At 35.0% G+C, this 27,355-nt stretch overlaps 2 protein-coding genes across 2 annotated transcripts in view; both read right to left on the reverse strand.

Annotated features, from left to right (window-relative positions):
- Nucleotides 1–8,570: 8,570 nt before the first annotated feature.
- MS3_00005073 (uncharacterized protein) lies at nucleotides 8,571–9,841 on the reverse strand (the record flags this gene model as incomplete). Its single annotated transcript, XM_012942459.2, has 1 exon — nucleotides 8,571–9,841. The coding sequence occupies exon 1, from the start codon at nucleotides 9,585–9,587 to the stop codon at nucleotides 8,571–8,573; it is 1,017 nt and encodes a 338-aa protein (XP_012797913.1). The 5' UTR covers nucleotides 9,588–9,841.
- A 5,687-nt stretch (nucleotides 9,842–15,528) lies between these two features.
- Nucleotides 15,529–27,355, reverse strand: part of ATAD5 (ATPase AAA domain-containing protein 5) — a gene marked incomplete at both ends in the record, with an annotated part of 28,236 nt that continues 16,409 nt past the window's right edge. Inside the window, 4 exons of the mRNA XM_035733374.2 lie at nucleotides 15,529–15,610; nucleotides 18,347–18,502; nucleotides 24,632–25,152; nucleotides 26,704–26,901. Of these exons, the coding sequence (XP_035587299.2) occupies nucleotides 15,529–15,610; nucleotides 18,347–18,502; nucleotides 24,632–25,152; nucleotides 26,704–26,901 (957 nt within the window). The remainder of the gene's footprint in view (nucleotides 15,611–18,346; nucleotides 18,503–24,631; nucleotides 25,153–26,703; nucleotides 26,902–27,355) is intronic.

The following is a 27,355-nucleotide window of genomic DNA, read 5'->3' on the forward strand; positions in this document are numbered from 1 at the left end:
AATTGATTGGCATTTAAAACAATAAAGATGATGAAAACATTACTAAATATCAATATATATATTCAGGCACATACAGCTGACGAGTTCCAAATAGGATTCCACTGTTAGCCACTATCCATCTTTGCTTAAAAAGATTATGACTTCACTGTATATCAAGGCAATCCGCACAGGATGCACATATACCAACATGAGACTGATCAATTGCACTTCTAAATAACAATGGGAAGATACAAGTAAAACAACACCAAGTGAACATATATAGAAAAACTATTCAAATACGGGCTAGAAAATAAGAACTTCAAAATATTTCATGTCGAAACTACTTTAGTTTAAGGTCCACTATTATCAGTTAAGTTGACAGATATCTGGGCAAATTTTATATTAACTCAAAGGAAGCATTTGAAATAAATGAAGATTGTATGAGTTTAATGTACAAACCACAGATGTGAACAATGTAGTGTAGAAAAATGTTTTGTTGGAAAACACCATAGTTCGTTTTTTCTTTGTCCAGTGTATCTTTTATAAGTTATTATTTGGAGATTGCTTAACGTATAAATAGAAAGTCAGTTACAGAACTTATACCTAGATTAAGATGGTGTATGTGATGTATGAAAGGTGACAGATGTTGACAGATGACTCTGTTTTTTGTTCGGTAGGATAATATAGCCTCCTACTCACTCTTTCTTCATCTCATGCAAGTAGTAGATCGGGGTCGAATATAAAAAGTGTGAATTCAGTACCAGAATCAGACGACCGTCCAACATAATAGCATGTTTATGCTGTAGAGTCGGTTATTATGTTAAGCCCATATGCCTTATTCTAGCTTTTGCACAGGCCAATCTATTCATTCTAATTGAGTTATATTTTGATCTTGTTAATTATCTGCTTATCAATCTTGACTGTTTTTATATGAACGCATATGTGTGTACACTTCTTATCCTATTCATCACATGTCTGTAGTCTACTTTGTGTGATTATAAATATTGATTAAAGCTCGGTTAAAGGGTGTTGACTTACCCTCCATCTCCACTGCGCGTCGTTTCGCTTCGCTGTATTCCATTTGCTTCATATATAAAATATATGTATCCAAAAGTCCATTCTCATTATTTGACTTATTTAATTCTGTTATTGACTAACTCGATTTAAGTCGATGATTCTATACGAGGATAGGCGACATATAGATTCAATAACAATCATTCATACGATCGAATTGGAGTCGGAACTCGGGCCACTAAAGTGGAGAGCCCGTCGACAACATCGTCCAGTTTAAATGACGACAAAATAAAGAGCCCCAATAAAATGTGTTTAAACTACTTGCTAATCACTTTGGAATGTGTTGTTTTCCGAAACTGATTTCGGAAGTGTACAACTGCATCAGTTTAACTTGGATTATAAGTTGGGAGAAATTAATTTAAGTTTTTAATCATTGACTGTATTATTCAGTATGTCTAGATAAAATCCTACACATGGTTAACATGATCTCTCACCATGATCTTTTGTTGTTTCCTATTCATTAGTCAGAGACTATTTGAAAACCATTGTTTTTCTTTGAAAATGCTTTTCAGCATAGAAATTATAATAAACAAAGTTTACCAAGTCGTCTTACCTTTCTTGCAATCTTTATTCGTACTGAAGAATAATATGTTACAGAAAATACAAGAGATATGACTACAATTGATAATCCTGTAGATATAATCGTAAGGTTGTATAAAAAATTAGATTTCAGTTTGCTCAATCTTGATGATTTAATAAATGTAGAAATCTAAAACTATTGTAGTTATTCATTAATATTTTAGTTCCTCTATAGAGAACAGGCTTATTAGTAGGACCACCCTTTCTGTAAGACATCAGAATAAAGAGTTTATGACAATGAGCTCATTTACCGAAAAATGAAAACTCACTTTATAACTCATAGTCATTGTTTCTAACTCTTCACATTTGAGAACATAGACTATGTTTCACTGATAAAATGGAGTGGGATTAGGAGGTTGGATAGAAATTTTTCTTGAGCGTGTTCTCACTTTGTCTATCAAAGTTTCAGAATTTTCTTTTTGCAATTCTATAGTCAGAAACTTAATGTCATTTATTGGGGATGGATTGTCGGTGTCACAAAATGGCACATTTTGTACGAAATATAATCTTGGCTGGAAAAACAATTCAGTCACAGAGTACCAAACTCTGATTAACCATTTGTAATGAACAAATTATAATAAATAATCTAAAACACGAAATACTCGGACACCTGATTTCATTTGTGCTTCACAAGTAACCAGATATATTTCCATAAATAACGAAAGGCCAGATGATGGACGACAACTTTTGCGAATTTTATTGTTTCTACTTAATAAATATGTAGTAGTTAAATGTATTATCGCCAAAAATGAAGATCACCAATCATAAACTACCGAAGCAACGTTTATTCAAAGCTACAAAATGATTGTTTTATTCCTCTTAATTAATAAGCCGGTAATAAAGAAATAAATAATGTAGAAAAACTAATGCTGGAAAACATGAATAGTTTAATTTTCAGATGTGTAACTCAGTGATACTTAAAAAAAACTTACCTTTCAGAGCATACAAGTTATATTAATGTCACTTGTATAAACAACAGAACATTAAAGAGATTACGGATATGATAGTTGGCTGGGTGACTGAATAACTAATCAAATTGCTATACCTATGTGCGGCTCTTCTTTTTCTTACTCTTATCTACACTGAATGTAATTATGGAAGCTATTCCTATAGAGTAACTGTTATAACACAAAATTGATCATGAGGTAAATAATAAATTTTATCTAAACACACTGAATGAGTGGATAAGGCTTTCATTTTAGTTGTCTAATTTGCTAGTTACTTGTGATAGTAAATTTAATGTATATCTGGTAGATAAAGTAAACCTCATATGATCAGGATACCTACTCCACTAATTATGTCCAATGGGCCCTCATTGTACTGGCTACCACAAAGTGATTTATAGTAGACGAGCTGTAGTAACTTAGCTTTGTTAATCAATCACCTTAATAACCGTTATTATATAAATCCCAACAGTGTTTGAATTCAGAAGGCCATAAGAAGCGGCAACTACAGTTTACAAAGGCACAGTCAGGCCATTATGCCATGGGTTTTCGCGCACATGTAACATATTATCAAGGATTTTGGGTTGTCGTTATTTACCAGGTATTAACAGTTTTTTTCCGTCTCACGTTAATTTTCATAATGTTTGTTCTTGTTACGTGACACTTATTGCAGATTATTAGTTTGACAGATTTGTTGTTGACAACCTGTGTGAATGTTTAGCAAGCTTAATGTGGTTATTTGTAACATTACCAATTCAGGCTAGTAAAATTCACCGTTTATCTAGTCATTAATTATAAAAAAGTTATTATTTGAAACAATAATAACCGAAGGAAGTACTACAAATATTTAAAATTTACCGGTAACTTGACATTTCGTTGAGGTTTTCTACAGCAGTTGGGATCACATATCAAGTTACGAAGCAATAATAGAGCTAACGTGTACACTACAAAACAGAGAATGCTAAATTAATACTTTTGGCAGTTATTTTGTGCTTTTTAATGCAGCAAAATACGACTTAAATATGAAAAAAAACTTAAAGCTCATGCAACCCGACAAACATACTGCAATCGAAATACGGAATGACCGCCTCTTGTAAGGCCGTTCGAGGTTGTTGAAACGAAACGGCGGACAGCTTTGAAAGGCTCTGACGTTTTTCCTGTGCCTAGCACAAATCATAAAGCTATAAACGCATTGAGCGAATTTGAAGCAGGGAAGCGAATGTGTGTGTGTGTGAGTGAGCACATACAGAGGCGGATTTATGGTCGAAAAGAATAAGGCGAAGCTAGGCAAAGCAAAAGCTGACAGTAGGATTCGAGTACATATATGCATGGGGAAGAGAATGATTTATTGACCGATATTTAAGCTATCAGCACTTTATCTAGAAAGAGATATGTGCGTAAGCCATTATGTGATTAAGCGTACACGTTTATACGGACAAGATAGTGATCATAATAGTACAAAGAAATAGACAATTTGCTATTGCTCGAATAACATTGTCTGTTAATTAAGTTAATAAAAAGGCTTAACCGAAATCAACCACAATCCAAATTGATTGTAGGATAGTTGCTATAGTACTTATGGTAAATAAAGTGTTATTTATTTTATCAATACGATATGAGTTTCTCAATGTTTAGTTGATTTCAAATAATCTCAATGAATAGTTACCATAATATAAAATCATATGATTGGTAAAATGAAAGTTCACTAGGTTATCATGTACTGTCGACTTCATAATTAGTTTTATTTTCAAAAAAGAAAACATTTTTGACTAGATCTCTATTTTAAAAACGTTTCCCTAATTATACTTACCTTTGAGTAATTACTATACTAAACATTGATATTATCTCTTACTATTGTAGGCAGATTTATGTTTAAAGAACACAAAACAATTAAATTGGAAACAACTGTAAACGATTTGTTTCATTTTGACTCTGTTATATTTCTTTTTTCTTCTTTTTTCATGTATCAAAATGTAATATATGTCCAGAAACAAAAGTAACGAAATCTAGGATGGAATATTTTCGTATTGAACATATTCTAGAACGTTCGCAATAATTTCCTCCGAAGATCGCTGAGATACAGGTCGAATCACAAAATATCTATGAGCTATTAGTAAATAATGTTTTGATTAAGATAAGTTGTCCAAACAATGAAGACCTTTTGATAGTGGTTATCTATATGGTCTAAAATTTCTGGTTACTTTGGATAGATCTTAATTCATTAACGACTGAGCGACCTAAAAAATTCATATCCTCCAATCGCTTATTACATTTAATCATGTTTCTTTTCGTATCTGATATTTTATTTTAGTTAAGTGATTTATTATTATTTTCACACCAGTTCAATCGAAGAGTTTAGGTAATAAATCTATCAAGTGAGTAGTCATTACTGGACACATTATCTATCGATAGAATCCTACTCACTTGTTCGTTCATTCATTTAGAAATCAAATCTTCAGAACTTCTTCACCATGACAATTCTCGGAGTTGAAGTCATGCACAAGCCACATGTTATTGTTATGACATTTACTAAATTCATATAAGATTTGAATAATTCAGTACACTATGAATTCATAGTAGATGGTAAGTATGGATATAAACTATTCAACATATCAGCATCTTTGCATATTCTGATATTTATTGTTTTTCAATCTGTTTGTATTACATAAACTTTATTCAAATAGTAACCAAGTCAATTACAATTAATGTTTTTTTAAATACAAATTTCCTACTTTTTATTGTTAATTAAAAGTTTTATTGCTGGATATCTTAATCCTGGTACTGTCGACAGATATGTAACATCAATCAGAAGTGAAAAGCCTGACAGCAGAAAGCTAAGAAGATTGAGTTGAACAGAATTGAAAGGGAAACAGAAAGGAATTATGAACTGGAAGAATCATAAAGAATATGAAGGACAAATGATGGAAATTTGAAAATGAAATATTTAGTGTATGGTTCTTATATTTTACCAAGATATTATGTAGTGTTGTATGCGGCAATAGACTGGTTGACTACACTTGAGTTCTCGTTGATTAAGGTACATAACACATGACTTTCGTTCTGTTGTTAAAATCGAATACACTTATAAAGTCGATTATTCTGTTTTACTATCCAGTGAATTTCAAAAACAAATCAATAACCCAGTTAACTAAGATGCTTTTTCTTAAGCATTATGTTAGTGATAAAGCTGACTTCAAATCTAACATTAGTTCAATGTGATCACAGTGCTCTACATTGTACATACCACTGTCTAGCTTACGCTAAACTACAAAAAATAGGTGTTTCTTTCTATATCGAACATCTGATGACGAAGTAAAATAAACAAAAACAGCGTCACGATCATGGAGAGATAAACTATTAAGTGCAGAGTTTCCGTCTAAAATGTCCAAACTTCAAGGAATAAGTTCCTAATTGCTTCTCTGTGCATCAAAATCAGATCGGGAATAAAGTGCTTTCGGGTTTTCAATAGTAGTCTAACTTAGATCGACTCATGAATTCAACTTTTAAAATTACTACAATCTCCACACATCTCCATTCTGATAATGGATAAAGATGTTTGAACCTGTGAAATAATGTTTGATAGTCGAACTACTTAGTCACTAAATCACTATTTCATTGATTGATTTCAATGTTCGAACCCAACAAGTCATTCCTGAAATATGTTAACTTGTATGAAAATATACGATAAATGATACAAAATCACAATTTGATTATATTTGACAATAATTATAGAATTCAAATCAATAGTATAATTATAACCTGGTCAACTGGTTTGACTTTAGGAAAATAAATCGTAAATTTAATTTAGTTCTTAATGATTACTCAATTCATAATAAGCTTTTATAGTAAAACCTACTAGTCTACTAATGACAATCAGTCTAGATTGTTTGTCAGCTTACTGCTATATCATGAAAATATAATATGTAAATGTAATTACGTAATATATTATTCTACTGATTTAACGAATAACATCATTGAATTTATTTTTCCTGGTTAGCGTTTTTTTAGCGAGCTAAAAGTTCCCTCTTTCTTCTAGTGGTCGACTGGATTATCAAGACTTCGACATCTGAGGTAAAACACGGAATACAATGGACGGCTCAGAACCAATTAGACGATTTGGACTTCGCAGATGACCTAGCCCTCCTGTCCAATACATACGAACAAGTGCAGATAAAGACAAGTCGCATAGCAGCAGCCTCTGCATCAGTAGGCCTCAACATACACAATAAGAAAACCAAGGTCCTCCAATACAACACGAAGAACAGCAATGCAATCACACTTGATGGCGAAACTCTGTAAGCTGTAGAATCCTTCATGTACGTGGGAAACATCATCGATGAACAAGGAGGATCAGATGTAGACGTAAAGGCTAGCATTGGTATAGCAAAGATAGTATTCCTACAGCTGACGAATACATGGAACTCAAAACAACTTTCAACCAATATCAAAGTCAGAATCTCTAATACGAACGTCAAGACAGTTCTACTATACGGAACTGAAGCTTGGAGAACTGCTGCAACCATCATCAAGAATTTACAGATATTTATAAATAGTTGTCTACGCAAGATGCTCAACATCCATTGGCTGGATACCATCAGCAACAGCCTTTGTGGGAAAAAACAAACCAGTCTCCAGCTGAGGAGGAAATTAGGAAAAGACGATGGAAATGGATAGGACATACACTGCGCAAAATCGTCAAACTGCATCACGAGGGAAGCCGTAACTTGGAATCTTTAAGGGAAGCGGAAAAGAGGAAGGTCAAATAACACATTAAGACGAGAAATAGAAGCAGATATGAAAAGGATGAATAACAACTGGAAAGAGCTAGAAAGGATTGCCCAGGACAGAGTTTGATGGCGAGTGCTGGTGGACGGCCTATGCTCCTCCACGAAGAGTAACAGGCGTAAGTAATTAAGTAGGTAACCATTGAATTTGAGTAAAAAAAGAGAGAAACTACTTTTCATATTCATTATTACGTTCATATTTAATACAAATAATTACTTTCAACGGTTAAATTCACTAGTCAATCTAGTCTGAATCATCCGTGAAAAACTGGATAGCCGTTTTATTCTAGTATGGGACTCCTCAGAATTGCGCATCCAGAACTCCTCACACAGGACTCAAATTCATGATGCACACTACTGAGAAGTCCTATACTAGGATAAAACGATCATCTAGTACTTCTAGATTTTCATTAGTGATCTAGCTTAGAATGACTTGTGAATATAACTGTTAATTTATTATTTATTTGAACACATAAATATTGGTACAAGAGGGCACCAAATATATATGCGCCACACAGAGTCTTCAGTAAATACCATCATTTTCATTATTATGTTTGTGTGTGGGCTGTGATACTGTCCGGGTGCCCAGACCGAAGCGGGTGGTTTTCTCAGGAGGCCATACCCCGAGCCTTTGACCTAAAGGTCTGATCCACAAGGCAGTGGAGCATCGTGAGGAGATGCAGTTCCATGGTAGCCGGTGACCAACGATTGGTTCATACGCCATTTGTTCCCGCAGGATACTAGAGTCCATGTGTACCATTGGTTTGGGATCCGGTTAAAGCGCCGGACATTCGCTTTTCGTCCTCTCAATTTCGTAAACAACACCCCCGCCAAGAGGAAGCAGTGAGTAGGACTTGTGTGGCAGAGGCTGTATACGCGTGGCCATGTGAGAGTATTTCGAGAGGGAAGGCGGGCCCACCCCACTCTCAGCCATACCAGGGCATTTGGAGATAATTAATTATTAAAAATTATATCATTTTATTATAAATTCAATCTTTCAATTCATCTAAATACAGAGATATGTATTTATAAGTTTATACTGAATATATGAAAATTGAATAAAGTATGTAATAAAAGAAACTTACTACAATTTATAGAATGTAAATATTACAACAAAAAAAACCAAACCAAACAACGAAACTTAATTAAACAGACAAACAATGAAACCTTTATAAATTACTATTTCTCAATATTTTTGGTTTTTGTTGTTTTATAATGGTGTAAATTCATGTGTTATACCAACAATAGTATGTCTATGTGATTTAATAAGACGATCATTACATGGTTGATATTTGATAGTAAGTACATTTGATCGTTTATTATTACCATAGAATTTATTACCTTTAAATAATGCTGTTATTTCTTCTTGTTTATTTGAATTAGTACGAGATAATTTATCACGTTTCATTTGATTTAATGTTACTAACCAATTCGGTTTTTTCTCTTCTAAACTTAATGAACGTTTAATTCGTTTTATATTATTATTATTATTATTATTATTAGTTAATACATTTTTCAATATTTCATCAGCTCCGGTTACACTTGAAGAACGTTGTTTTTCTATATTTCTTGAAATTCTTCTTGTTAATTGATTATTTATAATTGATGGTTTACAATTTGATTCAAATACGTCATCTTCATTATGATTAGATTCTAATTTATTATCGATATTCATATTTTTACATGTTAATGCAGCTAATAATGTATCTTCATCAGATGGTACACCTAATGAACGTAATCTTAACCAAAATGGTTGATTTAAATGATCATTATCATGAATATTATCTTGTGAATTCAAATCATAATATGAATGTACATGATCATTAATTGTTATAGAATGTTGTTGCTGTGGTGATGGTGGTTGTTGTTGTGGTGGTGGTTGCTGTTTAAATTTTTTAACATCTAATATGATATTATCATTTTTTAATAATTTACATGGTAATTCATCAAATGATAAATTAAAATTTGTTTCAGAAAATCTTCTAGTAAATTGTAAACGTTGTATATCAAGTTGTTTACAGATTTTATTTTGTTCTTTCATTAAACGATTATAATTTAATTGAAATTTACGATCTTCAATTTCTTGTAAGATTTTTAATCGTTTAATTTTATGTTGATTAGATGTATAGGATAATGATGGTGTTGTTGTTGTTGTTGTTGATGATGATGATGATGATGGGATTATTGAATGTTTATCTGAACTATTTGTAGTATCCATTGTATCCATTTAATTGATTGTTTTATTTATCATTTTATATAATGAAATCAAATGATTAAATATGAAAGAAATATTTAATGATTTTATATATATATATTTCTAATATTCTAATTGGTTTGGAGATAAGTATTCGTGCCTGGACTGTGAACTTTGCATATAAATAGAGAGGTTTCCATAATTACATGTACACAACAACATATGTTTATTGATTTGTGTCCTAAATGAAACTTGACAAAGTTAATTTCGATAGAGAGACTATAAAATGTCTGAAGAATATAATTCTATTCTTAAAAAAAATAAGAATAACCATAGGGTGGAGAATAACTTATTTGTATATACATTGTAGAAAAGTAAAGAAATGCTAATTCGATCATTGTATATGTTTGTTTTTTGTTTTCACATTTTCTGTGGAAAACATATGCAGAATATAATAAAAGGCATTATAAACTCGGTCAACATAGTCTAAGTACTTTGAATCATGTGAATGACGTTTTGCACAATAGAAAAAAATAATAATAATAATAGTGTTATATTACAAATAAAAATATTGAAATTTAGTTGACTAATCAAATGAATAGCAAATTGTTCTTTAAAAAGATCCAAATATATATGAAAACGCTTGATATTATTTACTTGAATCTTCTTGTTGATATTCAGGACTGCAATTGATCAATCACTTATTGGCATATGTGCATACAATCCGGATTGTCGTCTCTATATTACCTTAATTCACAAGCATTATAAACAAAGATGGATAGTAGCTATCAATAGAATCCAGGATACACGTTTCTTCCTATTTGAGACTCGTTAGCTCAATATACCGGCATCTCACAATTGATGTTCACTCAGGACTCAGTAGCTAAGCATTTTTCATGTACGTTGGGAACAACGAGGGAAGAATGATGGGGTTAACCATAGTGTAATAGGAAAGAATTGAAAATCGTTTGATGAGAACCTTAATCAAATGAATTAGTTGAAACACGCATTACCTGTGCCCAAACGCTGAATACCTTGACGGGCGATGTTATCTGGTGTATGGTTGGAGTGGAAGAAAGCTAGGGATGGTTGAATCATAAAATAGGATCAGTCCATCAAGTAATTGACTACCTGACTAGTGTAGTTAGGGATATGCAGACTACTCGGCTGAAGTGCGCTCAATTACCGTAACCACTAGTTGAAGACTTTGAGTGACAAGGCTCAGAATCGATCGCGATGAGGTAGAGGTATACACTTATTGTCTTCCTCTAGATCCAGAGTTTGAAAATGTTCTTTTTCTTTCCATGCCTAGTGTTTTCTACTACTACTGACATTATTCTACTCCTACTACCCTGGGATTTATCTTAATATTTTCGTCTTACTGGGCTAATATGTTGCGGTAATCTGAACAGATGCATATACGTGCTAGGTCCTGTATTCCGCATAGTTGACTGGCTGAATGCGAATATTAGGTATGCAATTTGCCCTTCATACGAAATACTATACTTCCTTGGGAGATTATCCCTGAAGTACTTGTAGTGTTCAAAAGTATATCATACATAATGGGAGGCAAAAATCGACTCGCACATTACCGTAGTGCTCTTCGGCTAGTGGGGGACATTTTTCCAATGAGCTAATGCGAGCGTCAAGGTGGAGATTGGGCTAATCACCCACTCTGTGTCATATATGGGTTGAAGGAAAAGTTTTGTTGAGATAAATGCGATATTACAAGGAAAAGAGAAATTCCCTCTTGTTCTGTGTCAAGATTATCTCTGAATAGAACCAATAGGTCTCGTTGGGGTGGCGGAGAGCGTGCCATAACCAGTGCGCAGGGGTTGACATCAAACTTGTTTGTGTGATGAGAATGAAGGGGGGATATCGTATGTGACGACTTATTTTCGAATTGATTTGATTACCTATTATTCATTTAGTGTTGGAAGCAGCAGGGCTACGGCCTGGAGTGATCGCATTCATGGGTCTCGGCCTGTACACCCTATATGCATGTGACGTATACTTGCGAGCGGAAGCTTCTATACCAATATGTACTTATGGAGAGTATAGACCTGTCTAAGCATTCTGTGACTACATGTGACGCATACTAGCGAGCACGGCCATTTATGCCTGTGTATATCACTGGAATGTACATATATCTCATATGTGCATTTCATATATACATATACAATATACTTAGGAGAGAGTTCCACATTCTATAACGGCGCATTGATTAATAGCTCATCAGCGCTTTTGGTTTGCATAAAAGTTTCTGCATATGGTAGGGAAGTGAAATTATTGTATTGTTTATCTATTCTGCCCGTGATAGACCGTAGTGAATCCATCTGTCGCACATGAATAAAAGTAGACCGCAACGAATGTCTGCTTGTATGCATAAAACAGACTACTGTGTCCATCTGCTTCATCAGTATAGTCAAATCGAAATATCCCTTTCCGTTCATTAGTTCTTTTCTTTAAACTTTTACATTTCTTTATATAAGTTCTTTTTTCACGGCGACAAGTCAAACTGGTTTCCTCGTTGTTGGAGTGAACTGTAAAGGACAAATGATACATTTCCACTTATAAGTTTAATTTGAACTTATCTGTATTCTTAGTGGAAAAAACTTTCTTTATGACTTCTAGTTTAGTCTGAATTGTTCATAGCAATTGTATTCGAATTCAGAGTTTATTTATCTTAACACATAGATATTGGTACAAGAAGGCACCGAATATATATGCGCCACACAAATCTCATTTGATATGTGTGAGGGCTGTGATACTGCTCGGGTGCCCAAACCGAAGCAAGTGGTTTCTTAGGGGTCACACTCGGGGCTTTCGACCTGAAGGTCTGATCCACAAGGCAGTGGAGCAACGTAAGGAGATGCAGTCCCGTGGTAGCCGGTGACCGACGATTGGTTCATACGCCATTTGTTCCTTCAGAATGCTGGAGCCCATTTGCACCATTGGTTTGGAATCAGGGTTTTCCAACTCCCCTAGGTGGACTCTCTGTGTCCACCAACCCGGGTACAGCGCCGGACATTCGCTTTTCGTCTTCTCAATTTCGTAAATAACACCCCCGCCACGAGAAGGCAGTGAGTAGGACTTCCCTGGCAATGGTTGTATACACGTGGCCACTTGAGAGCATTTCGAGAGGGAGAGCGGACTCTCCCCACTCTCGGCCGTACCAAAGCATTTGGGGGCAAGACAACCAGTGTAGAAGCAGCGTCTGCAACATTGGGCCTCAACATACACAAAGGAATTAGTGGTGGAGAAGCACTGGGAGATGTGGAATCTTTCACGTACCTGGACATTGTCGATGAACAAGAGAGATTCGATGCAAACGATAAGGCCAGGATTGGCAAAGAAAAGATAGTATTCCCACAGTTGACGAACATATGGAAAGCAAAGCAACTGTCAACAAATATCACAGTCAGAATCTTAAATGCAAACGTCAAGACAGTTCTATCATACGGAGCTGAAACGTGGAGAATTACTACAACCACCATCAAAAACGTACAAATATATCTAAACAATCGTTTACTCGATACTGAATGTGTGTTGGCAGGATACCGTCAGCAACATCCTACTGTGGGAGAGAAACCAGCTTCCAGCTGAGGAAGGAATTAGGTGAAAACGCTTAAAGTGGATAGGACGCACATTGAATAAATCAAGTTGGATCACGAGGCAAGCCCTAACTTGGAATCTTGAAGATAAAAGAGGAAGAGCAAAGAAAACACTGCGTCGGGAATTGGAAGCAGATATGGAAAGAGAGAAATAGCAACTGGAAAGGATTGCACAGGACAGAGTTGAATGGAGAACGCTGGTGGGTGTACCATGATCCTGCAGGAGAGGTAACAGGTGTAAGTAACTCTTGTTACTTTTATGCTTTAATGTTTATCTTTTCGCTTCGCCATCACTGTAGGTCAAATTCGAGAGCGGTATTCACATCCTAATTTCAATGTTGTTTTAGCCGGTCAACATTAGGACTCTTAATCGATAGATGAGAGTAGCATTAAAACCAATATTTAAGTTGTTTGTAGTTAGATTCAAGTTATTTAGTTGTTTGACCTTAAATTTCACTCAACTGACAACATAAAGATTATTATGGTTTATGAGACTAACAACGAAGTAGATATTAAGATTCAGTTTAGAAGTTAGTTTATTCAAACAAAATCTCGTTTAAACAATCTCAATAAGCTATTTTAAATAATTGTCGTCAGTACATTTATACCAAACAGAAAACCATGTATTTACCATTGAAAAATTGTAAAAGAATGTGTGAGCACATTCTAAGGAATAAAGATATAGTACAAATTTCTCGCTTAATTCAATAAATAATAGAAATTCTTTCAAATCGCCACAACACTTATGTCTTCAAAGGTTTCATAAAATAAATTGTTAATTCTAATAACTAAACTTTATGTGTTAATTTTAATAAATTATTTAAAAACTAAAAAAAATATTTTCTTAATTCAGTTTCATGGATAAACTTAAATTTGCTTTTAACGATTAATCTTTGCCCCCAAATGCCTTGGTACGGCCGAGAGTGGGGAGAGTCCGCTCTCCCTCTCGAAATGCTCTCAAGTGGCCACGTGTATACAACCATTGCCAGGAAGTCCTACTCACTGCCTTCTCGTGGCGGGGGTGTTATTTACGAAATTGAGAAGACGAAAAGCGAATGTCCGGCGCTGTACCCGGGTTGGTGGACACAGAGAGTCCACCTAGGGGAGTTGGAAAACCCTGATTCCAAACCAATGGTGCAAATGGGCTCCAGCATTCTGAAGGAACAAATGGCGTATGAACCAATCGTCGGTCACCGGCTACCACGGGACTGCATCTCCTTACGTTGCTCCACTGCCTTGTGGATCAGACCTTCAGGTCGAAAGCCCCGAGTGTGACCCCCTAAGAAACCACTTGCTTCGGTTTGGGCACCCGAGCAGTATCACAGCCCTCACACATATCAAATGAGATTTGTGTGGCGCATATGTATTTGGTGCCTTCTTGTACCAATATCTGTGTTAAAATAAAAAAAAATCTATGAGATAGTATAATTGTTTTAAATTCACTTGGTATTGCTTTTCGAATCTTCCCATTGAGGTTTAAGACTGCAATTGATCAGTCTGTTATTGGCATATGTGCATACTGTGCGTATTGTCTTGATATAGCCTTAATTCACAAGCGTTATATACAAAGATGGATAGTGGTTAGCAATGGAATCCAGGACACACGTTCCGTCAGCTGGATGTACCTACACCTCAAAGTTGATATTCACTCTGGGACTAATTATCTAAGCAACCTTATTTAATAAAATATCTATAAATTTGGCAATAAATAAGTTACATTTTTTCTAAAAAAAAAAAAAAAGAATAGATAATCTTATCACACATTTAATAATATATTTCTTTTGTTATATTCTAATGAGTTACTCTGAAGAAGTGGCTTATATTAAGTCACTAAAGGTCAGAAATACAATTTATCTACTCATTGGGATGTAACAAAAAAAATAAGAATGCTTATTATTAACTTTCCACCTAATGTTCAATTTATTTGAAACGATCAAGTCCAATCTTAGCATTGATACCTATGATATAATTTAGTTACAAAAGTACACAACGTAATCAATAAACGAAAATGTTTTACAATGAAAACTATTTATTAATTATTATATCCTGATAAACATTCTTTATAATAAAAAAAAGGAAACACGTATAAGCATTACAAAAAAAGAAGAAAAAATAAAATGAACATACCACTAAAGCCGACAAAAAAGAAGAGAGAGATACATAGATACATATAAACAAAATATCAGTTTGGTATAGAAAAATAATGTAGAAACAAAACAGGATAAGACAAGACAATCTATTCCGAGTGATCATCTACCAATAGAAACATATACATATAATTTGAATTACTTTTTGAAAAAAAAAGTTGTTGTGTTAACACAGATACTATTTTGTGTAAACTTTAGAAAATGATTATGTAATCAAAGAAAATATGATTTAGTTAAAAATTCTTTAGTGGATGAACGAAGGAACAATGATATTCGGTCAAAATAATGTAAAAACCTGTTCAAAAAAAGGAAGACAGAGAGAAAGAGAATAGAAAAAGGATATTTGAATGTGTTACTTTTAAAAAAAAAAAATTTATACAGTGTCTAACGAATTTGGAAAAAAGGTGTATAAATACTTCACGTTTTTTTTAAACCATCTAGTCAACAGTTTTCTTCCTCCTGATGAAATAATTTAGATAAGTACTTACTGTTATGTCTTTATAGCCGATTAATTATATCACGTGATACGATCGTCGATTAGAGGCACCAATTTATGCGACCAGACCAATAATGAATAAACCTATAAGAGTAGCCTAGTCCTCCGAGATTATAGTTTCTCTCTTAAAGCAACCGGTTCAGTTCAGAACATCAAGATCAGCCTCCGCTATATGAATCATATATTTCGGACATACTGGGGTTTTTATATAAATAAATCAAACCACATCATACCATAAATAGAAAATAGAAAATATACAAGATCAGGCCAAAATGTGGCTGTGATTGTGAAAGACTGTAAATAATAAATCCGGAATATTTTAGGAATAGTAAATCGAATGATAATAGTCGATATATATATATGATTTTTGATGATTAATTTTATCAAATGATCATTTTATTTTGAACTGTAAGTTGAAATCTTTATTTTTCTGTTTTGAGTTAGTGAACAAGCTTATTGAGAAACACTGAAGAAGTAGTGACTCTATGGTTAAGGTGTTCGGTTTTCATCCAGTAAATATCATGTTTGGACATTACAATCCACATAGTTCGGTTTGGGAAAGCATTTAGTATCATTAATCCTAACACTTAATGTGGTTCTAAGGCAAATAACAGTAATTATTTGCATTTAGATATTTAACACAGAATATAACATTCAGTCTCGTGTGCTGTTACGGGTATAAGGGCTGATATCACTTCTCGGCTACCCACACCGTGGAAGGGAATTTTGAAGAATCTGAAAAGGAAGTCGGATTAATGTTGGTCTTAACGACCTGGGAGTGTGACCGCAGAGCCCAAGGGACAACTGCTTGAGGCCGGTCGCGTACGGCCTTTTCGTGGGGAGTTTTTAACGTGTTAGCTCCGTTCTTCAAAGGGACTTACCGCCAGAGACGGAAATCGATGAGGTAAGGTGGGGTGCGACATTTTTAGGGTTGACCTTTTTTAACCCCGCCCTTCCTTGTGAGAAGGCAGCATCGCTGTCATGCTGGTTGCCCGAGGGAAACACCTTACTGCTATCACACCTCTCTACAGTCGGCAGTAGGACTTCGCCCTCAGACCTTGCGTTGCTGCTTTTAGTCTTACCGTTCTCCAATCGACCTGCCTGCCATGGCAGAACATACAGGAACATATGTTCCAACCAATATAGCTCGGTTGGGTCATCACGATAGGCAAGCCCGACCGTCACGTCAAGGTAGCAGCTACGGTCGAGAAACGTGTTACGTATGCCCAACCACTGACTGTCCCGACATGCGATATTTTATGGTGTAAGGGGATGTTGGAAGTAATCTAGGGGTGGCCAGACAAAAACATGGCACAAATCCATGAAGTCACTGACAAGTGGACTGAGTCATGTTGGTAGGTGTAGACTACCTGGTTGAGGACTGCGAGATGATAGCAACCGATGGTTAGACCTGGAATGACATGGCTTAAAATCGTTTGAAATAGCGCAGGTGCATCAACTCTGTGTTCTCCCAAATTCTAATCTTCTGAATTCTTCGTGTCCTTTTTTTCTCTTTCCAAATTTATTTCGCTGGATTGTATTCCTTGAATAACATCTTCAAACCCCAATCTTTTCGATTACTGCTTATACTTTTACTACCCCTACCAGTATGGGATTTGAATCGACGATTGTATCTGTGTGCTAATGTGGTATGGAAACTTGAACTGATGTACGTACGTACGGAGCTCTAGATTGTTACAGACTGATAACATTCAGTCAGTCAATCATAATCAATGTAGGAACTGCGACGAATACATACCAGTCTAAGTTTTTTACACATTGCATTAACATAACGTGAGATGAAATTGACAAGAAGAGTATGGACAGAGTCAAAAGAATAATACCATAAATTAAAAGATTAAGCATAGAGAATAAAATGTATAAATATTGAAACTGAAGAATTGAGGGAAATCAGCCGTATCCGACATAGAGTGGTACATAAGTACATCAGTTTAAGTTGCTACACAACATTAACCCAGAGAAATGCAATTATCAAAACAAATGTCGCGATGGTAGAAAATATTAGGGATAGAGAATATGGTTCTGGAAGAATGAATTTGTAAGATAAGAATATAAATATTTTAGAATAAAGAGTGAATGGATCTGGGCCGTCGAGACAGACTTTGAGTCATAGTAATGGACGTCTCGAACTATTATTTACCAGAATTAGGAAGATACCAACTATATGAGTATCTACTTACTGATACGATTCATCTAACAGCCTATGACTTTATGGAATGAACCCATGTCTTGGATTGGCCGACCTTAACTTCTAACCAACTCGTACACCAGCAAATATCATGCATCGAGGTAGTTAGCGGTTGGTTATACGTAATAGTTGGGTGAAGATAAAATATGAATCTATTCAAACTTGATTATCATACGAAAAAAGTGGTGACACATTGTAGATAGAAGTGTCAGTTAAATGAAAACCATTGTTGACAGTTATTTCAATTTAACATAATCAGGAACAATACAACATAAAGTTATTCTAAAGTCATATCACACAATAAATGTATAGCAATAATAACATACCGTCTTTTAGTGGAAACTATTTGTCTGGAATTCTCACCAGAAGCTAATAAACGCAGGACTGGTAAATAGTCACAAGCCAATGTTTTTAAATGATCATGACAATTGGTACCGATTCCACAACGATTCAAATCATTGACACATTTTGACAATGAAAGACTTTTAAATAGACATTAAGGAACGGAAATAAATATTAACTTCAATGAAATCTACAATTTATGATATACAATTAGATTATGTTTATCAAGACAAGGTATAGTAAAAATAGTGTTGAACATGTTTTGGTATTTTTAACTAGAAAATTCGAAAACAGAATAGAATCTTTTATGAACACTCAATGAAATATATTGAAAACATGTATGATTTCTTGACCAAACGTTAAATCATCGAAAAGTGTAGGTTTCTGTGAATAGGATACTACTTTTTACAATCATACTGATATAATTGCTTCAATCGAAGCAGTAGTATAGCAACAGTTTAAACCTTCATCTTACAAAATTATATCCAGTCCAGTTTATCAACAATAATAATTATTATATAATAATTTATTGTTTTCCGGCCTCACACAACCACCAAAAATGAACCCTTTGTTATCTACGTAACTAACGGTTTGATATTTTGAATCGTTTAATTTATCACGAAGAAAAAATTGGTAATTATGAAACTTTCTAACCTTTTACATTCTTTAGAAATACAATTCTAGTGTAGACATATTCACGCTTCATGAGATAAATTGACCGACAGTGATGTGATTTCGAGGTGAATGAATTTAACTCTATAAATATGTACATATTTTTATATTAGATAGTGAGCGAAAACTAAGGGAACTAAGAGTACTGCATAACCGTTTAAACGTCAGCATAGAGATTATCTTAACTTGGTATTGAGCTTCACTTCAGGTGGAACAGTCAATTATGCTACACGGATATCAAGGCAGCACAAGATGGAGTTATACTTCAAATTGCAACCCAGTAGTTTAAAGTTATGTACTCTAAACGTTGGAGCCACCACTGGGTGAGATATAACTCGAATTCAAAGTAACGGATTTATTAACTGCATTGGGAAATATTCTGTTTTATTGTAAATGACTCGATATTGCTATTCAGTATAATTCGACATAAAATGATGTTTTTTCTTAATATACACAAACCGAAGACAATATATAGTTGAATGAAATTTCTTCTCACATCACTTACTTATACACACAGTTTGTTATTTTAACACTTTTCGTTTCACACCACATATCTCTTACACACTAATGTAAATAAATACTTTAACATGGCTAACGTTGGTTGGGTGACTTATTCAGTATACAGTAAACCAGAGAACCATGTACCTATTTATATTCGATAATTTTGTTGTTTGATTATATTTTCCTTGAAAAAGCATGGACCAGATTGCCAGGCGAAACGTTGGATTTACTTAAAATTCATTCGCTGAGATTTTACAAATATATATTCTTCCTCTTTAATGACTCACATTAACTCGGCGCCCAAATATTGTGGAACTATTCGTTCAAATTTAGATGCAAGTTCTTATTTAATGCAGATCATAGTTTATGGTTGGAAAGTTGCATTTATCGTTCATTGTAGGTTTTATTTATTGCTCTATACTCATGAGACTATTCTGAGTACAGATAATTCGAAAGAATAACCATTTTTAACAAACGTCCCACCAAAAATACTTACTGCAACATAAGTCATACTAGTAGAAAAGTTAACCAATAAACACCACACATGATATCACTGGATGGTTCAAGTACGTTAGCATGCAACTCAAGTCCCATTTTGATATCAGTCGATCGTGGAAGTAGAAGAAAAAACTAGAGATAGACATTTATGACATTGACATGCTTTGCTCGGACTGCACGCTAATTCCGTCTCCTAAGCTATTCTGTAACCCCCAAGCTAGAACAAACAGCGACCTGAACACAAAATAGAAGACTCAAAGTATGCGAGAAGTAGTTTACTCCAAGGTTCAGTTTAATACAGAAAATACAGGGTTTTCATATTTTAAATGTCCTTGGGTTGCTAGAAGATTCTGGAAATGCTACTAAACACAGTAGCAGTGTAGCAGCCAACCAATCAGAGCCTCTGCATGTGACGTTTCGCTTCCTTGATATTTTTGGCAAAAATTCCAAGTGAACGCTGATCAGATGAAACGCTTCTTAGTGTTTCTTGATGCTTGCTTGTCTTTTGCAAGCAATTTTCTGGGTCACCCCATGTAAAATGTGATCGATAGATGAACTCACCAATAATAAAGGGAAACGCCCACCACCACATTAACTCCCTTTGACCTTGTACTACTGTATCTCTTTATTGACCAATCACAGTTTGGTGTTCATTGTAAAACAATATTTGCTTGTTGACTCATTTTTCCTATTCTCTGGCTTCTGTTCGGTATGTTATTTGTCTGTTTTTCCCCTGTATTAATAGACCGTTCAGTTTGTTTGTACACTAACGATGTTAATTTATGTTTTAGAAACAGATAAAGTTTATATAGCCAAATAGCTTGCTTGTTCTGACTTTAGAACAACATATATAAGCGAACAATATTGTTTTCGATTAGATCCTCATCAGGCTTTACTCTAATATACAGTAATATTTATATGCATATACGAAATTATTAAACCAATCAAGGTAGTTTATAAGTCAATGATAACAATGGAAAAGATTACATAATAAGTAAAATGTGAAAAGTACAAATTGATGGCCAACCCGAGACTCTGTATTCGACGGTCTGGAGAATAGCTCAGAATTGAACCTGTAGGAAGTTGTTCCCTACACCCCAACACCCCCTTCAAAAATAAGACCTCTTCTTCGGGTCTACTTGCAACTTTATAACTGGTTTCCTGAGGCGTTCAGACTTCCTTGGTATCCAGCGTCTACGAGTGTCTGTTGGGGTTCCTGTCATTGGAGTATCTGTAATTATATCTAGTGGAAGCCTCACTTGACTATCTACCCTGTCTAGAGTCCTTTTCTCTCTGTGTATTTGATTAATGTGTCTAATACACATTTCGAAAGTCCCACGCACTTTGTATAAAACATTCCCCATCATCTCAATGACTCCCGGTTCGCAACGATTTTTCCCAATGTGTGACTTGACGAGCACTTTATCACCGATGTTAAAACTACGAATATTCTGATTTTGTCTGCGTCCATCCATTAGTTTGGGTGGTAACATGACGTCGAATATGGTTCAGATGCTTCTCCCGAACATCGCTTCAAACGGATAAAACCGCCACATAACCAGCATGGGGATGATGGTTTGCTGCTGCCATTACGATAACCCTGAGTGCTGGAACCTTGTGAGATTTTTTTCTCGACTGCATTGACATGAAGGAACCGGTTGTCGTTCTCTACCATCGTGGCATCATACTTCAAGTTCACTAACCTTTGGCATTCGATAGCTACTCCCTGCAGCGTTATGTTGGGGCAGTGTTCTAGCTTGCTTAGGATTCTCATTCGGATGTCAGCATCCTCGGGTGAATGCAGGCTACAGATAAATACTAAGCATTTAAGTTGGTCTTCAGTCATGGAAGACAATTTGAACCTCTCATATTCTCGGTCCACAATTCCTGCATGCTTCACCCAGTCATCTCCTGGTTCTTTCGTTATTTTCAAGCACTGATAACGGATATTAAATAGAAATGATTGTTGATCTTTGCAATCTGGATGACCCTTCAAAAGTCAGAATACTTCTGAGAAAACTTGGGACTATGGAACATGAACGCTATAGCAACTTCTTTCTCCCAAAGAATCCACGAGACTTTAGTTTTGATGAAACAGTCAAAACCCTGGTTCAAATCTTTGGAGAACAATCACCTCTATTTAATATCCGTTATCAGTGCTTGAAAATAACGAAAGAACCAGGAGATGACTGGGTGAAGCATGCAGGAATTGTGGATCGAGAATATGAGAGGTTCAAATTGTCTTCCATGACTGAAGACCAACTTAAATGCTTAGTATTTATCTGTAGCCTGCATTCACCCGAGGATGCTGACATCCGAATGAGAATCCTAAGCAAGCTAGAACACTGCCCCAACATAACGCTGCAGGGAGTAGCTATCGAATGCCAAAGGTTAGTGAACTTGAAGTATGATGCCACGATGGTAGAGAACGACAACCGGTTCCTTCATGTCAATGCAGTCGAGAAAAAAATCTCACAAGGTTCCAGCACTCAGGGTTATCGTAATGGCAGCAGCAAACCATCATCCCCATGCTGGTTATGTGGCGGTTGGCACTTCAAAAGGTTTTATCCGTTTGAAGCGATGTTCGGGAGAAGCATCTGAACCATATTCGACGTCATGTTACCACCCAAACTAATGGATGGACGCAGACAAAATCAGAATATTCGTAGTTTTAACATCGGTGATAAAGTGCTCGTCAAGTCACACATTGGGAAAAATCGTTGCGAACCGGGAGTCATTGAGATGATGGGGAATGTTTTATACAAAGTGCGTGGGACTTTCGAAATGTGTATTAGACACATTAATCAAATACACAGAGAGAAAAGGACTCTAGACAGGGTAGATAGTCAAGTGAGGCTTCCACTAGATATAATTACAGATACTCCAATGACAAGAACCCCAACAGACACTCGTAGACGCTGGATACCAAGGAAGTCTGAACGCCTCAGGAAACCAGTTATAAAGTTGCAAGTAGACCCGAAGAAGAGGTCTTATTTTTTGAAGGGGGGTGTTGGGGTGTAGGGAACAACTTCCTACAGGTTCAATTCTGAGCTATTCTCCAGACCGTCGAATACAGAGTCTCGGGTTGGCCATCAATTTGTACTTTTCACATTTTACTTATTATGTAATCTTTTCCATTGTTATCATTGACTTATAAACTACCTTGATTGGTTTAATAATTTCGTATATGCATATAAATATTACTGTATATTAGAGTAAAGCCTGATGAGGATCTAATCGAAAACAATATTGTTCGCTTATATATGTTGTTCTAAAGTCAGAACAAGCAAGCTATTTGGCTATATAAACTTTATCTGTTTCTAAAACATAAATTAACATCGTTAGTGTACAAACAAACTGAACGGTCTATTAATACAGGGGAAAAACAGACAAATAACATACCGAACAGAAGCCAGAGAATAGGAAAAATGAGTCAACAAGCAAATATTGTTTTACAATGAACACCAAACTGTGATTGGTCAATAAAGAGATACAGTAGTACAAGGTCAAAGGGAGTTAATGTGGTGGTGGGCGTTTCCCTTTATTATTGGTGAGTTCATCTATCGATCACATTTTACATGGGGTGACCCAGAAAATTGCTTGCAAAAGACAAGCAAGCATCAAGAAACACTAAGAAGCGTTTCATCTGATCAGCGTTCACTTGGAATTTTTGCCAAAAATATCAAGGAAGCGAAACGTCACATGCAGAGGCTCTGATTGGTTGGCTGCTACACTGCTACTGTGTTTAGTAGCATTTCCAGAATCTTCTAGCAACCCAAGGACATTTAAAATATGAAAACCCTGTATTTTCTGTATTAAACTGAACCTTGGAGTAAACTACTTCTCGCATACTTTGAGTCTTCTATTTTGTGTTCAGGTCGCTGTTTGTTCTAGCTTGGGGGTTACAGAATAGCTTAGGAGACGAATATAGCGTTGAATCCACGAGACTTATCTGTTATTTAAATCAACACGATTCTTAATGCCTAGTAAACTGGGTCTATCAATCTTTTAAGTAACAAACGGTCATAACGAAAATGGAAATAATGACAGGTTTATAATCAGAAGAGGTTTTGTGGAGACAGTATTAATTTCAACAGTTGAGATCATGAGTCAGTTGAAGCTAGACCACCATGGAAAACTTGGAAGCAGTGACCAGTGGAGTTCAACTGGGTCAGTTGTGAGATAGTAACTCATTGATGACAATGATGGATGTGTCGCTCAACTTCGTGGATTAGTTGAAGTTAGACATTAACACCGTTGGATGCCGGCTCAGTGATCTAGTTGGTTAAGCGCCTGGAGTGAGAATGACAGGTCCTGGGTTCGAGTCTCGCGAGGGGTCATGGATGTGCACTGCTGAGGAGTCCCCACAATAGGACGGGACGGCCTCGCAGTGCTTCCAGGTTTTCCATGGTGGTCTAGCTTCAATTGACTCATGATCTCAACTGTTGACATATTTACAATATTAAAATAAGTAGAAAATAAAATTTCTGACGTTTTATAGCTCAATGTAAGCCGCTTCTTTATCGTAACTAAGTTATAAAATGCACTGTTTGGGAAAGAAAAATGTGATTTAAGTAAAGTAACTGAACACAACTTACAAATCGCATGATTTTAAAAGCGTGTATGTTTTTACAGAACCATTTGAATAAGAATAACTGCTAGTAGTTAGTTTACTCTCAGCCTCTTCCAGATTAGTTCGACATTGATTTAACAGGGTTTGTATCCAAAATACATTAAAGAATTCATCATTAATAATATCAAATGCACAAATCGGTCCCCAGTGCTGAATAGGTACATTTATAACACGTTTTGTAGACATTGTATACATAGAGCTTTCTGAAGTTACGTTGACAGATGGATTTGTATTGGATGGTGAGTTGTTGCTAACATTATTATTTGAATCAGACTTTATCTCAATTATCTGGCTTATTGAGTCAGTAACTGACAGTAAGGATGCTCGGGTTACACCCGACTGACATATATCCCAAAAGGAAAGGTTATCACTCATCTCTTTTAAAAAGTCTAGACTGAAATCGATTAGTAGCGAGTTTCTTTGATTGTTTTCCATGCTGTCTCGACAGTTTGTCTCAATAACATTTTCTTTGACAGTTTCAATAGTCTAATATAAATAGGGACAAAAAGATAGAAAAATAAATATAAACACTCTTTTACAACTGCTTCAAGAAAATAATAAATGTGTAAAGTTACTGGTAGAAGCAATATTTACAATGCAACAAAATATAAGTATTGACCTCCGCTGTGGGTGTGTTCAATATATTGAGGATGTTGGAAAAAGTTAGTGTTACACATATGGGATCCCCAGATATTGTTACTTAGTTTTCTAATATTTGGTAATGAATAGAGTTTCCAAGGCCGATCAGTATTAAAATATTTTGTGTAGCTAGCCAAGGAAACCATGATGCAAGTATGAGCATCAACACTGGAGAAGGGGGAAGAAGATACGACCAGCTGACAAATCGCAAGTAGGGAGGGCGCGCGTCCTATATTCCAATACTAACCATAAAACAAATATACTAAAACTTGTGATATAACGATAAATGGAGGACTGCTATTAACACGATCTATCATTGTAAATGATTGCTCCATGCTCGCTGTATGACCTGTTCGTACTGAATGAGCTAAAATTGAGCCGTTAACAGTTTCAACTATACCTTTACTTAACAACACCGAGAGATATTCGCGAGCACGAAAATACAAATTTCTAGGACACCAGCCAATATAACTTGTCCCACAAGAGCAGTTGAATCGATAGATACAGAAAGAAGTGAGCAGTTTCGGTAACTTATCTTCCAATATTGGAGTGACCATCAGACATGTAGAAAACATTAATTATAGTTTACTAGCAAGAAAGGTTCTTTGGATTGCTCTGTGGAACTTTAGTATTAGCGTTTCGCTAGATGCGTTGCCTCTAAATTGAAGGAGTATATACAGACATTTTGTTTGCAGTTAGATCCTCCTTATGCTCCCTTTTCATGGCTAAATGTTTGTATTTTGGTGGCTGAAACCTATTCACATATGTTATCATTGTTATTGCTATTATGATTATCATAGCTATTTCGATCATTATTATTAAAACACTTGCAAATCCTTTGAGAGATTTATTCAGCATCCACTCCCAATTACTAATTCGTACCTAAATTAGATTATTCTATGCATTATCTGATTTCTGATTTGTAATTACATCATTTATCTCTCTCACCTCATGTTCCTCATATTTATTATGTTCATTAATCTCATAATTTCATTCAACCTATAAACCCATTGAAGTCAACACTCCATATTAGTTATCCTAACATTAACCATTTTAGCGTATTTTGCAATCCTAAATTCAAATGCTTTAATTTTTAAACCACGTATTTTGCCTTAAACCTGGTCACCCTTTCGGAATTACTCATTTGAATACATAATTGTAAAATCTGAAGAGAATTTATTGAGAAGAATGTTCTTCATTTATAGATTTGTATTTTACTATGGTGAGAATTTTTCAGTGATTAAAACAGATCAAACAAAAATTGTAACCACATTTACTGAATACCCAAAATCTTTTTTTGTCGATTATGTTAACAAAACTGTATGATATAACTTTTTCGATGATTATACACGACAAATAACCATAAATCATAAAAAGAAATGGTCTAACCATACTTACAGTAGTTTTATCAGCTACTTGATCAGAAACATTTTCAGCATCTGTAGTGAATAAATTGCACAGATCATTTTCAATAACATGTTTAGAATTTACTGATGGTTTAGGATTGACAATATGTCCAGACAAATTGCAAAGGGAAGGACAGATTTTCGGAACCAAATTTAAAGGATCGTCGATAAATTCATTTAAAATCAATGACTAAAACGTAAACAGAATGTAGATATCGTTTTATAGAATGTTTAAAAAGTGTACCTTCTTTTTTTTGTTAAAAAAGTATATGAAAGAAAAGTATGTTTTTAGTGTCATTGAGTTCTCTAAGCTAAATAGTTTAGTTACGAAGCTTTTGTTATCATTCCGAACAAGATTAAGGTTTAGTCCACGTAGGAGTGAGATTCTTAGTTATTAAACGAGCTCTAGTTTGTGATTAGGTATTTTTGTGGGTTTCATTGTCTTCATATGTGTTTATATTCAAGTTGGTCATCTTGTTCTCTTACCTTCTGAACATGTGGTTGATTAGCCTCTTTAATATTTATTATTATTTATTTATTTTATTTGAACACATAAATATTGGTACAAGAGGGCACTAAATCTATATGCGCCACACAAAACAATGAGAATTCGAAGAGGAAGAAAAAAAGAACAATAACGAATA

Source organism: Schistosoma haematobium, chromosome 3, assembly GCF_000699445.3.
Source record: "Schistosoma haematobium chromosome 3, whole genome shotgun sequence".
Classification (NCBI taxonomy): domain Eukaryota; kingdom Metazoa; phylum Platyhelminthes; class Trematoda; order Strigeidida; family Schistosomatidae; genus Schistosoma; species Schistosoma haematobium.